This window comes from Curcuma longa, unplaced genomic scaffold (assembly GCF_044706935.1).
Source record: "Curcuma longa cultivar G26 ecotype Majalengka, Jawa Barat unplaced genomic scaffold, ITB_CL_G26_1.1 utg134316_np1212_261454_RagTag, whole genome shotgun sequence".
NCBI lineage: Eukaryota > Viridiplantae > Streptophyta > Magnoliopsida > Zingiberales > Zingiberaceae > Curcuma > Curcuma longa.
The window spans coordinates 147,654-161,100 of record NW_027435597.1 but is presented as its reverse complement, the minus strand read 5'-3'; the positions used below and the strand labels follow the sequence as shown (position 1 = coordinate 161,100).

The following is a 13,447-nucleotide window of genomic DNA, read 5'->3' as shown; positions in this document are numbered from 1 at the left end:
TTAAATGGAGAAGGCATCTGAGAGGTCAAGGGCCTAATTGAGGTTTACTCTAGGGTTGCCTAAAGGAGGTGGAGCCATTGCCAGGGAGGTGTGTATGTGTAAAGGATGACATGGTGCATTTGAAGGACCAAGGGTCTTAAACTCAATGACAATGAAGAACAACGATTAAGGTTGGCGACTTAAAGACTATGAGTTGTGAGAAATTACAAGTGATTGTAATATTGAGGTTCACACATTTGAATATCATCATTGGGATGATGTGTATGACTAGATTGTGGTTTAGATGATTTAGTGGTTTATAGGAAGTCTTCAACTAAGGGGGCAACAAGTACCTGATTGTAGTTGATGGTTAAGCTCAATATTGAATTTTGTATAGGTTTACAAGGGCATAAACCAAGTGAAGTTGGAATCTCCAAGTAGATTTAGTCAATTGAAAGTGAGCCTCAACTCAATTGACGTAGGAGTCAATTGTGGAGATCGATCATCGATATATTATAATTGTATGACGAAATTTGAACATCTAAATTATATATAAACAAACTTATAGATATATTTAAAAAAATTTTAAAAAAGAGAAAGTGCAATGAATGTCAAAAGGGACTAAAACTGTCACTTATTTTAAAACTTTTACAAGTTCAGATGATATTAAAGGGCTATAATAATATTTGGATGAGACCTCTATAGGTTTAAATGATAGGTGAAGTAGAAAGAGGGTCGATCAAGTTTTCTACATGAATAATTGAGGAGATAAATTTTATATAAAAATATTTAATGGATAAATCGAAAAAGGAACAATCTTTTAATAATTCTTTTTTAAACAAGGATGGGTGACTTTTTCATTTTGCTACAAATTATTTGGATTATTATTATTATCGCTTTGACGGGGCTCGGCGGTTGACGTTGGTAATTTGACGCGACGGTGTAATTACCGCTGCTCGTTTTTAGTTGGGCTATAAATATCCAACCCCCAAGCCCGGCGGCCCTTCGCGACTGCTCCCTCAGCATCTCTCCCGTGCCCTCGCAGCTGTTTCATGTCCATCAACCCCTCCGACGCCCAAAGGTCCGCAGCTTCTCTTCAGTCGCCATCCTACCCGAACGCTTCCTCTCGTCATGGCCCCCGCCGGGAATCACCCCGCAGCCTCGCCTTCCGGTCCGAGGGCCTCCCCTGCGGCCGCGCCGCCGACGCCGCCTCTGGATCTGCAGCCGCCTACGCTTTCGATGGCTCTTCCCCTTCATCCGCGGAGAATCATGGTGAGTACCCCCGTCGATTGATGCGCTGGATGGATAGAGACGTCGATCTGGAATCTAGGGTTCGTTGGCCTGCGTCAGCCTTATTGTTTTTTTTTTAAAGAAAAGGTCCAAATGCTTTAATATTTTGTTAAGGTTCGCTTTTGGGTATTCCTAGCTTAGGTGGTTCCGATGTGTGTAGAGGCACTGGGGGGGGGGGGGGGGGGGGGGGGGGGGGGGGGGGGGGGGGCTTTGTTTTTTTTTCCTGTGTCGGCGTTGGTATTGACGCTATCTCAGTAGACTGGGATTTGATTTGGCGGTGTTTGGATTTCCGTTATTTTGCTTAATGCAAAAAATGATCCGGGTTTGATTGGTGGATATAGCCATTAAGTTTCTGTTGAAATTCTCAATTTTTTATGCCTATAATACTCTGGATAATATCCATTCATTACGTTTCTTATTTAAATTCTTGCCATTGTTTTTGATTGAAGAAATAAGAATCTCAATTATTTCCTTTAGATCCCTAGGAAACATTGAGATGTCTAGGGTGCACTGAACTAGCACAAGATCTGCTTGCAGGATGCTAGAGACAGCGAGACTCTGCTAATTGCATGCTACCTCATAAATTAGATTAAACCAGGAGGCTTTATGTGGGGAGAAAACCTTATGGTTTGATTCTGGGGTTTTACATTATGGGAAATGACCTTCGTGCCTTTAATCATTAAATACTTCTCTTAGTGAATCACATTTGAACATTTATAGTATATCCCTCTTCCAACAAATTTGAAATTTATGTATTTAACTATATGTTGCAGAATCAGCTATTGGTGCAGGTGGAAATTCTCACAGTTTGTCCAAGAAGGTAAGAATCTTTTCCTTGACATTATTTTCATCTTATAATGATCTAAGATATATTCTCTTCTTTACTGTGACATTTCTATTCTGATATATTGCTTGTTATCATGTTCTAATTGGTTAGCCTCATCTTTTAACCTCTGCTGATACAATTGTCAGTTGCTATTGTGCTAATTTTGAGTATATGTTGTTATTTAATGACAACATATTAGCTTGTAAATTGTAGATATTTTTTCATGTAATATTGTCAACGTAGGTACTAATATGAAAATATAGATGTAAGGTTCACTACTTCTGCCTAAAGTATAACTTTTATTCTAGCTCTTTCTTGATAAATTCAAGTTGATGAAAGAATCTGAAGCCATTGTATATACAAAACGTTTATTATGCAGCACAGGTAGTTTCCCTTCATCTCTTTTGATGACTCTAATGTCATGGAATTTATCTACTTTTGTTGTTTATGCAGAGTAGTTTATTCAATGTATTTCAAAAAAGAAAATAAAAAGAAGAATGTGATGCAAATCTTCTCAAAATCTGAACTTTATATCTAGATCTAGTATTTTTTTTTGTTCAACTAGGTCATTTTAGTCACATCATCCCCACTAAGTTTACTCTCTGTCTATATATGTTTTTGTAGAATTTACATCAAGTGATTTTTTTCTCCTGGGTTCTTTTCTTTTCTTTTCCTCTCCTTCCTTTTTGTTCTAGTCCTGCATAAGTTTGGTGCTGAGCGAGCGCACCCATTTTTTGCATCAAATTATGTCTAATGTGAAGAGCAATTATATTTGTTCTATATAAATGGAAGATAAGTGCCTAATTGCATACCTACAGATCCAATGCAGTATAAGTATGCATTGTGTGTGTGGAAATAAATAGGAGATGCCCATGAGCTTATCCTCGCTTCCAAGTTAATAAAAGCTAATAAGTACCCATATACATGTTCTGAAAGTCTTTATGACAGAATATTTGCCAATCATGGGATTTACTGGTAAGCTAGATTCTTCATTTCTTTTTATTGGGTGAAAGACAGGACAATAATAAGTTACATATATCTGCCAATATTTGCAATGAAGAGTGATTTCCCCCCCCCTAGAAGCTAGTGAAAACTACATAACAATTGAATGTTTATCATTGCTAAGTAAGTACTGTTTCTAATTAGCAACCTGGTAGATATGTTAAGTAGCTATAGATATTTGAGGCATGACAAGAGGTCTATGAAAAAAAAATACAAGTGCCTGAACCAATATTCTTCTTTCAGGTGAACCGGCACAGAGTGAATGATTTCAAGAAAAGCCAATTTGGCAAAAAACGAGGCACTAATTTTGAGTATCAGTCTACAGTTGGAGAAGAAGTGCCTCCATATTGCCAGGCCAATCAATTTGTACATGTTGTAGACAATGAACAGCCTGTTGCAAATGTAAATCTTGTTCATCCTTCTGGGCCTAGCAGTTTCCAAGGGAATGGTAGTCAGTCATATACAAGAAGAAACAACACAATTAATGCCAATCATTTGCTCAATTTCTACTATGATCCAATTTCCCGTCCTGAACCTAGGGCTCCTCCACCCAGAAGGCAACGCAAGATAAAACCTTATAACAAAGACTTGTTTCTACAAGCAAATTACAGATTTGTGGTTTTGAATAGAGAAAGCTCTGAAGTCGAATCCGTAGATCCTGATAAAATGTTAAATTGGGAAGATGTGGTATGTGTCAGATACTCTACTCCTTTTACGGTGCAATGCCCAATTTGTTTGGAGACTCCTCTTTGCCCACAAATAACTACATGTGGGCATATTTACTGTTTTCCTTGCATACTGAGGTACTTGTTTATGGGAGAGGAGAATCACAAAGGGGTATGCTGGAAGAAATGCCCCCTTTGTTTTATGGTGATATCAATCAAAGATTTATATACCGTTCTTATTGAGAATGTTAAGCACTTCAGTGTTGGAGATCATGTACACTTTACACTTTTAACCAGACCCAAGGATTCAGTATTTCCTGTACCAAAAGCTAAGCAGGTTGAAAGTACTCTATCAAGTAGTGCAGATGACCTCTGTGATGCATTCTCGAAGTTTATAGTAACTTCGGATGTGGGATTGTCTGTTAGAGAAGGCAAATCTGATCTCACTTTTTGGCTACATAAAGCAGATTCTGGTCTTGTTGATGACTTGGAAAAGCTTCCATATGTCTGTGCTGCGCTTGAACAATTGGAGGAAAGGATGAAAATGTGGAGAGAATTACATACTTACAACGTTAATACTCAAAACAGAGATAATTTATCGAGTTTGACTACAAATTTGGAAAGTGATAAGTTGTGTACAGATGAATCCCAATATGAGATACCATTTTACATCCCAGATGAAGATGGATCTTCCATAGAAATTAAGTCTAATGACCCTATATTTCCAGTGGCTGCTGAATCTGAACATCTGGATAGCCCCAAACAAGTTCCTCCTTCAAATAATGAAAGTGAGAAATTGCAACATGATGACATATCTTCACATAAAAATTCTATTAGCAACAATGGGCTAACTGAGAGAGATTCATACAGCTTCTATCAGGTAATGCGTGATCTTTAGTTTATCTTGTGGGCAAATATTTCATAACTAAGCTTTTTATAAACCATTACATGTAATATCTGTGCATATTGGAAAGGAAATTTATAAGATCTTTCTACCAAAAGTTCTTACATGATCTACAACACTCCACTCATGCCATTTCTTCACTGTCACTTCGTACATTCATGCTTTTATTTGAAAAGAGATGATTAACCACACTATAAGTACCACAACTACCATGTGATCCTCTACTTCATGGCGCATGTAAATGATTGCTCCTAACTCATACCATCATTATACAAGATGATGAAGAGTTATTCTCATTTCAATAAAATTACCAAATAAACAATAAATATCATAACATATAAATGGGCATCATGAAATGTATTGAATTCCATATACTACCTCACACTAGTGTTCCTTACAGATAGCGCCTAGTAAATTATAGTACCTATAAACCTAGGCTTTGATACCATTAATTTGTCCCACCCTTAGTATAAAGCATAATAGTATTGCGGTTTTGCTAAACAAATTAGCTTGTACATAAGGCAACAAATATATTGAAAAAAAATTCATTTCATAGCTAAACTTTCTATAAGCTGTTACATATAAGATTTCTCTACATATCAAAAAAGATATTTGCAAGATAAACTTCTACCTGGATGTGAACACCTCACTCACGGCCCTTCTAGCCAGTGTCACGTGGTAAATGATGTTATTAGTTACATAGATATATACATCCAGTAAGGGCCAAAGTATCAAATAAATAATGATTAATATATTGTAGATTTTATCTTTGAAGTTTACAGATTCAAACTAAGAGCAATACTTAACAGAAATATTCATTTATATTATCTCACTTAACTCAAATCAGTGGCCTAATAAACCACATAAAAAATTCAGTCCAATGAATTAAAATTTGTCTTAGGTTAAGGTTATATTCACAATTAACCTTGGTGGTATTAGTCACTTGATTTTGACATTTATGTAATCCTTGTAGTTTGGATTGTTCCATATAACAATTCACTGTCATGTAGACATGACCAGAATATAACCCTCTTTGGTGGTTCACTTTCATTCCATAGCCTTTACATTGAGACTAGATACTTTAGTAAATGGTTTCCAAGCTTTACTTCAATATAAAAATTAACACTTCATTAATAACACAACAATTCCAATGGATAATTATTGGATATATGCTATTATGCTATAGTAGACTCTTACCTTATGCAACACGTCTTCTTCAATATACTTTGGAACCCAAACTCATCTTTCAAATTTGGCGTACAAATACATTCACTAAACTAACAAGAATTAGGGAAACCTTGGTCTCTTGATGAATCCGAGATGGGTTAGAGAGCTTATAATATGGATGATCGACTATTCTGTTTTCCCTCAATCCATTTCTCTTTTCCTAATTTACTTCTTTCCTTTGCTGTTCACTATTCCATAGCTAGATCTCCTCTCACCCTCTTTGTTTTCCTCTTCGCTTCTCCCTCTCTTCTTTCCCAATCAAAACACTCCTCTTTTCCTCTCTCTGCTGATCACAGTTTTTTTCCTCCTCATGAAGATGAATGCTGTCCTCATCTTTCCTTTTTTAGATACGGGCTAAAATGATCTGGGTTTCACAAATTGCCCGTAGAACAGTTTTGGTATGCATAGGCTTTGTATACTAATTCGACCATCAGATTTATGCCTTATCTTGGCATCGAGCTTATTATTATTATCTGTACATGTATGTATAATTCTAGCATTTTAAATTGCTATTTCATCTTGGCAGGCAACTGATGGTCAGCTTCTTATTCTTCATCCATTAAATATGAAGTGTCTCCTGCATCACTTTGGTAGCTACGATATGCTTCCTTCAAGGTGCATAAACTTATTTATGCAGAGAAATTTAGACTTATCATTTTTAGTTGTCACTTAGTTGCCATGACTTATATGTTCTTTATGCTTTTTGTTCCTTGAGCTTGCTTTTGTGCTGGCTGAACTGCTTAACTTCATGATTGCTAGATGTGTTGTAATTTATAAGGTTCACTTGTCTATTGGACACATTCTCCATTTGGTACCACAACCTCTCCCTCCCTCGTGGGATGTGGTATCAAATGCTCCTTCATGGCACTAAAGGGACATCAGTTCCATCAAGTAGGTGGTGGGGGCTAGTGAGAAGTGATCCATCTTTGGCCCCCTTCTCGTCTCCTTCCTTATCACTAGTGAGAATGCTAAAATTAGTGCATATGAGCTAGTACACCCCTTTTGTTGTTGTATCGTATCACCGACAGCAAAGCCATGCACCCTATGTTATCAAAAATCAGTGACTTGGCCCCAATGTGATATTGCCTCACACGTCAAAAGAAATTTGCCTCAGAGCCACATTCTCTGCCTCATACAGCTGAACTACCTCTTCCTTAGCCACATCTCATGACAAATAAAGGATTCACCTCAAGATCTTGAGCAGTTGAACTGAAGTGTAGATAGGGGTTCATGAATGGGGAGAAACAATGGGCGCCAAATTGGAGTATCAACAATGGGTGCCAAATGGGAGTATCAACAATGGACATAAACTAAACCCTAAATCCATCAAACTGCATTAAATGCAGCTCGGTAGGGTAGAGTATAACTGTGAAGGGAAAACAAAGATAACCGAAAGAAAAGAGAGTGGTGAGAGAGAAAATAAGAAGAAAATTTGAAAATTAATAATTTTTATTGTCAAAGCGCAGATTTAATGTCTTATTCAGAATTCTGTTTGTTGTCATGAGGAGAAGACATTTGTTTGAAAAACTTACATTACACTGACTAAGCATGGTGGGATCAACGTCAATGCAGTATTAACGGTGAAATTTTGGAGCTGGAGGCTATAACACAGTCAGAAGCTATGCGAAAAAGATACCGTTACCTTAGTCATTTCTCATTAACCACAACATTTCAGGTATTACATATTGCCCACTAAGTTTCAGAATAATTAATGTGTGTTATTTTTTTCTCCTTACAAGTTTTTATTACATGCAGCTTTGTGAACTTGATTTGAAGCATCTCCTACCTCCCAGTTCTTTGGTTCCATTCATGGATGAAATTAATAAGCGTGAAAAGCAGAGACGACGACTTGCAAAGAAGGTACATCACACTGCTAGTTCGACTTAGGATCCTTACATCCCTGTTGAATGCACTGCACTTGTTATTTGAATTTGTTCTTTCTTCTGATTGACAATCATCTTCGAAAGTGTATTAATTGGTATTGCTGCCAGTAGCTCCTGGGATTTTTTTATTTGGTCATAAAACTTGGTAAAAGATAACTTTGTTAACATTCACATCCATCTTGGTGGGGTTTTGAATTATGCAATCTGAATTTTTGTTGTTGACTACTACTCTTTTCTAGTTAGGATTTTCTAATTTTTGCCATACATAATTGGGGATGCAGATGTAAAATCTTTAGAGAAATTATATCTATTTGACATATATCTTATTACCATATGAGACTAAGGCTGCATGCCATTTGCAATCTGTCATACTGTTGCTTTAGGTGAGGCAATGTTGATGAGCCTAAAAAATTAGTGAGTGGGAGTAAAATAACATTTTTGCCATCACACTAGTTATACAAAGAGCATCATTTTCCAACACGAAGATTGTCTTCTCTAATTATCTTATAAATACTCAATCATTTCATTTATCTTATCTTTCAAATTGCATGTCTTAATTTCCCCTTTAGGAGAAAAATGAGAGAGGTAAGGCTGAAGCTGCCTCACATATCAATCTAGTACCTTCTGCTCAGACGCAATTTGCTCAAAAGGATATTGTATTTTCATCAGATGACTTTGAAGGTATGACCTTTTTGGAAACATCCTAATTTCCTTCTGCGAGAAAATGTTTCAGTACTTTTTTTTGTCTCTTCTTCATAATCTAGTATTCACTTTTATATCTGGGTTCCACATGGTCTAATTCTCATTTCAATCAATCAAATGGAACCTTTCCCGTAGGTTCAATGATTATTTTCCAATAATGCACATTAACCAATTGGAATATTTCGTTATCATTGTTTGTAATATTTTCACGATAATTTCCCAGCAATGCATCACGAATTTGTTGGGTGGTATTTATGCTGCATTAAAGATTGTTACTGTTTTTCAAGTTTGTGGGATCTTTTCCGTGTTCACTATTTACTATTCTGTGTTCAGCTTTAACAACCAACAGCATTCCATCCAGTAGTCCTCCCACTGGCGACAGGAAACTATTCTCCGATGTAACAAGGCTTGGTTTTGCTGCTGCACATGATTCACCTTCTTTAAGAGGCGAAGCAGCTGCCGATTCGTCAGGCCATGTTACTAAAGCCTCTAATGTTCAAGGTATGCCTTTTGGCCAGCTTATAAATTGCTATTTCGAGTGCATGCAGTTAAATACAGTGTTAACTTGGGATTTTACTGGCTATGAATCTGGTATTCGACTTCATTTTCATTGCTTCATATATAGCTGTTAGGAACATGGCAACGTCTTCATTTGCTACAATTTTATCTTCTGCCCGAGAAGTGGAGAGCTCCGAGCAGCACACCAATGCTTTGGTAAAGAAAGGGAAGAAACCAAACAAAGTGCTCTTGTCCACTGCCGGAGGCCGTCGTTACTAATCTCCGACGAAGCCTCTGTTAGTTATTAGGCGCGCCAAGTGTGTACATTTAGTTTCAGAAGAATAAGACGCAAAGTCATGCTACAAAGATGTTGCACTTTGAGGATTTTGTATTCCTTATGTGGTGACGCCGCCCTTCTCGCAGTATGGAAGAGGATCAACTTATGTAATCATCCAACTTTAAATTGTTTTAATAAGAGTATATAGAGGTATTTTAGATAAATAAAAAAATTGTGTGAAAAATTATTTTAATATTTTTTTATAAAAAAAATGCGTTTGTTTTTTTGTCTGCCTTTATTTAACAAATCTAGAGGCTTCTAACTCTAGTCAGCATTTATAAAAACAGTAAAGAGCCGACATTTTTTTTTTAAAGCTTTTTTGGTCTTTCACACGGTTCTTGTTCTCAGCACGTCTCCTCCGCGAGCCGACGCGTCGCTATCTCCGACACGCGTACTGTCAAAATCTAACCTTGCAGGCTAAGCACCTTCCCGATCGATCAACCGCTCTCTCTATAAAAATTCAATCTTCCATCTTCTCCCGCATCACGAACCTAATCCATCGATCTTCGCTGACCTTTCCAGATTAATCCAACCACTCCACTCCCTTTGATCGCCTCCGGCGAGCTGCTGCATCCTTTTTTGTTGTCCATGGAGAAGGACGCCAAGGTAGTAGACGCCCACGTTGATGCCGCAGAGCAGGCCAAGTGGGGGACGAGGCAGATGGGCCCGCCGGCGGCGCCGACGGCGCACCCGGAGAACCAGCGGGCCGCACTGTGGACGCTGCGAGGCGACGACGAGCACCCCCCCTACGTGCACTTCGAGCCGGTGAGCCGGCCGGCCGGAAGCCCCATGGAGAGCATCCTCGACTACTTCAATTCCTGGGCCAGGAAAGCCGAGGACCTCGCCCACAACATCTGGCACAACTGTACGTAATCGATCGAATCTATACGATTATCGTTTTTTTACTGAATTTTCAGGCGATTTTGATACGATCTGTGTCGTGATTAATTCGCAGTGATGACGGCGCCTTCGAAGACAGAGGCGGCGATGGGGAAGCTCAGCCTCACCGCGAAAGCCTTCACTGAGGGTGGATTCGAGTCGCTTTACCGGCGGACCTTCCACACCGACCCCAACGAACGGCTCAAGAAGACCTTCGCCTGCTACCTCTCCACCACCGCCGGGCCCGTCGCCGGTACCCTGTACATCTCCACTGCCAGCGTCGCCTTCTGCAGCGACAGGCCCCTGTCCTTCAGGGCGCCTTCCGGTCAGGAAACCTGGAGCTACTACAAGGTTTTTTATACGAATCGATCAATCAGTAGCTTCTTCCATCAGTCGAAATCTACTTAAATTCTTTATCGTGTTGATTAATGGTTGCAGGTGATGATCCCGCTGGGGAAGATCGCGAGCGTGAGCCCGACTACGTCGGGCGGGAACCCGGCGCAGAAGTTCATACACGCAGTGACGGTGGATGGGCACGAGTTCTGGTTCATGGGCTTCGTCAACTTCGAGAAGGCGGCGGAGCATCTGCTGAACGCGGTGGCGGACTACGCGGCGGCGTCGGGTGGAGCTCAGCCTGGAATCGCGCCGAGCGTCGGCGTTTAGAGCATGAAATCGATCTATATATCTAGTTGTGTTCCAGTTGGCTTTGTTCCAGTTTGTATATTAATTGGCAGTTGCTGGTTTTTGATTTGTATTGCAGTAATGAAGAAGAACAGAGCATCAATTATAGTTATTGACAGGATCAAATCACCCACCCAGTTCTTAATCAAATTTAGCAGTGTTAAATAATATTAACTCATCAACTAACCTGATATTAATAAGAACTTGACTGTAAAAGCCTTACAATTATCTCCTTAAGTTATGGCCATGCATACGCACTTTCCATCAAGCACTGACTCACCAACTTTATGTTTCAGAAATCTCTCCTTCATGTCTTATCAAGCTTGGTCGATAAATTTTTTTGGATGAAAGTTCCTTTTGCTAGTGCAATCATTCTTTCAAGGAAAATGGAAACAATAAATCAAAGTAGTGCAATCATTGTTAAAGTGATGTGTTCAATCAAATAATGTTGTCTAGATTTTTCATGCAATTATTGAGTTTGATCAAGTGATTTTAATTTAAATTAGAATTTAGTTGGAAAAAGTCAAAGTAAATCAGTATTGTTCAATTACATCGCAATGAAAAATAAAATAGATGTTGGTAGAAAAGAGGTACATGAAGACTTTGATAGAGAAGATGCCTAACAAATATTGATAGACAAGAAGTGTAAGAAGATCTTGACAAAGAAGAAATTCAAATAGGTCACCAGTGATAATATTTAGTAATTAGAGAAGTTCAAATAGATGATGGACGAGTAGTTGAAAATTTTAATAAATCAAGATTGATCGGACACTGGACAGACAAGGAAGACCTAAGGGTCGAGACCTTCAGATTAACAAAAAAGACCTTGATATGAAACTTCTTGGCATACGAGGAAAAATCAAAGATAGAACTTCTTGGTAGAAAAATTCTGAGTGAGTTATAAGAGTTTAAGAGTAAACTATATTTTGGATTTGAGTAGACCTCGACTTAGGTTAGTATTTGATCATAATTCCATTGTATGTAAGTTGATGATCCAATTGACTAGAGGTTAATACTAGTCAATTGGGGTGTTGAAACTCAAGATGTTCTATTTATAAATAAATAAAAGATTTCTATTTTCGACTGGATGTAAATTTAATATATTGGGCAGTCGACTAAAGAACTTTCTTTAGCAAAATCATTGCTCTCTATTTGTCAACTAAGAAGTCAATTGAATTCTCATTATAAATCAGAATCATATTGTTGATTCGATAGAGGAAGACAATAAAATTCAGATGACTTATGTGATCAAACATAATAGTTAATTAGAATCAACTACAGTAAATTGAAGTATCCATTCTCAAGCTTACATGATCATGAAAATAATTGATCAAAAAAGGCTAGTTGACTAAACTCGCACAAAACAATAATTTGGAGTATTTTTAAAGACAACTTGAAGACTATAAATAAATGCACAAGGAAAGCTTATAATGGTTGGCAGAAAAGCTTGAGAAAAGGCTAAAGCAAGTGCATCACATCCAATCTTGCTCTTATTGTTTAATTTTAATTATCTTATTAAGCGTTAATTATACTATCTTAGTGTCGACTTATTCTTCCTCTTTCTATTTGTTGCCAATGGCTCTCCATGGTGCAATATGTTCTCTCTTGCATCTAAAATATATAAACACAATTCATAAGGATTGATCATGTAATGAGAACTACCATGTTAAAAAGTACTCCATACCATTTAAAATGACTTGATACTCATGATCTCTACCATTTAGGCTTCTCCTTGTGTAGGAATAACTACATATGTAACACCGATCGATGATATAAAATTTGAAACCGGAAATTGGAAGAGTTGTGGTCTAGCATTAGCGATAAGAGCCACTTAGATTAGCCAAGGAGACTGCCCATCCACCACACGAAGATCATCATCAAGTAAGCTCTTCAAAAGAGATTGTAGGCAAGTCATCCTTGGCTAACAAAGCAAGATCTTATCCTCATGTAAGACCTCTCTTCCACTCTACTCATCTCTCCTAGTGATGGTTCCATTCATTCAAAGTCGATCGGCACCTATTTATAGCTAGCAATTAGCAATGATTTTCCAAGATAGACAATAACTTTGCTTTCATGTTTTATCATGTAGAATATATTCTACACCCTTTTCATGGATTTTGAAAGATAAGTTGCAAAATATGCTTTCAAATTGTGCCTCAAACTTTTCTCTTTAGAGGTAAAAAGGTTGCCCACTCAATCTTGCTAAAGATCTTGCAATGCAACTCAAATAAGGGTGGGTTTTTGACCTCTCGCCAAGTTCTTCGTGTTCTTTCGGCCATTAATTATTCCATTCTACATAAAGTCAATTCCTCCACCACTAAGCAATGTGTTTTTTGTCCATTGTAGGTGTATGGGTTGACCTTGGTTGAGGATTTCAAATGATGGTGATTCGAAATTATATTCTTGGCTTCTCCAATCAAAAAGATTTTTTTGTCGCTATTTATTTCCACTATTTCTTCTTGTCTTCTTCTAGATATATATATCTAGTTAAGCATTAGATCCTTTGTGAGGTGAGGTGGTTCTAATCTTTCCATGATAAACAACTAGGATCATACACAAACTCGCCTTGGTAAT

At 37.8% G+C, this 13,447-nt stretch overlaps 2 protein-coding genes and 1 long non-coding RNA gene across 3 annotated transcripts; 2 read left to right on the top strand and 1 right to left on the bottom strand.

The window, feature by feature from the left end:
- Positions 1 to 1,000: 1,000 nt before the first annotated feature.
- Positions 1,001 to 9,449, top strand: LOC141819684 (uncharacterized). The gene is made up of 9 exons (XM_074706938.1): positions 1,001 to 1,251; positions 2,043 to 2,089; positions 3,341 to 4,642; positions 6,420 to 6,508; positions 7,466 to 7,568; positions 7,649 to 7,753; positions 8,346 to 8,457; positions 8,812 to 8,979; positions 9,104 to 9,449. The coding sequence occupies exons 1-9, from the start codon at positions 1,032 to 1,034 to the stop codon at positions 9,253 to 9,255; spliced, it is 2,298 nt and encodes a 765-aa protein (XP_074563039.1). The 5' UTR covers positions 1,001 to 1,031; the 3' UTR covers positions 9,256 to 9,449.
- Positions 9,450 to 9,808: 359 nt separating this feature from the next.
- LOC141819649 (GEM-like protein 5) lies at positions 9,809 to 10,985 on the top strand. Its single transcript, XM_074706893.1, has 3 exons — positions 9,809 to 10,178; positions 10,269 to 10,543; positions 10,631 to 10,985. The coding sequence occupies exons 1-3, from the start codon at positions 9,902 to 9,904 to the stop codon at positions 10,853 to 10,855; spliced, it is 777 nt and encodes a 258-aa protein (XP_074562994.1). The 5' UTR covers positions 9,809 to 9,901; the 3' UTR covers positions 10,856 to 10,985.
- Positions 10,986 to 12,222: 1,237 nt separating this feature from the next.
- Positions 12,223 to 12,801, bottom strand: LOC141819657 (uncharacterized). Its single transcript, XR_012601098.1, has 2 exons — positions 12,558 to 12,801; positions 12,223 to 12,484 (listed from the first exon to the last, which is right to left on the bottom strand). It is a non-coding gene; the product is annotated as an uncharacterized LOC141819657 (long non-coding RNA).
- Positions 12,802 to 13,447: the final 646 nt, after the last annotated feature.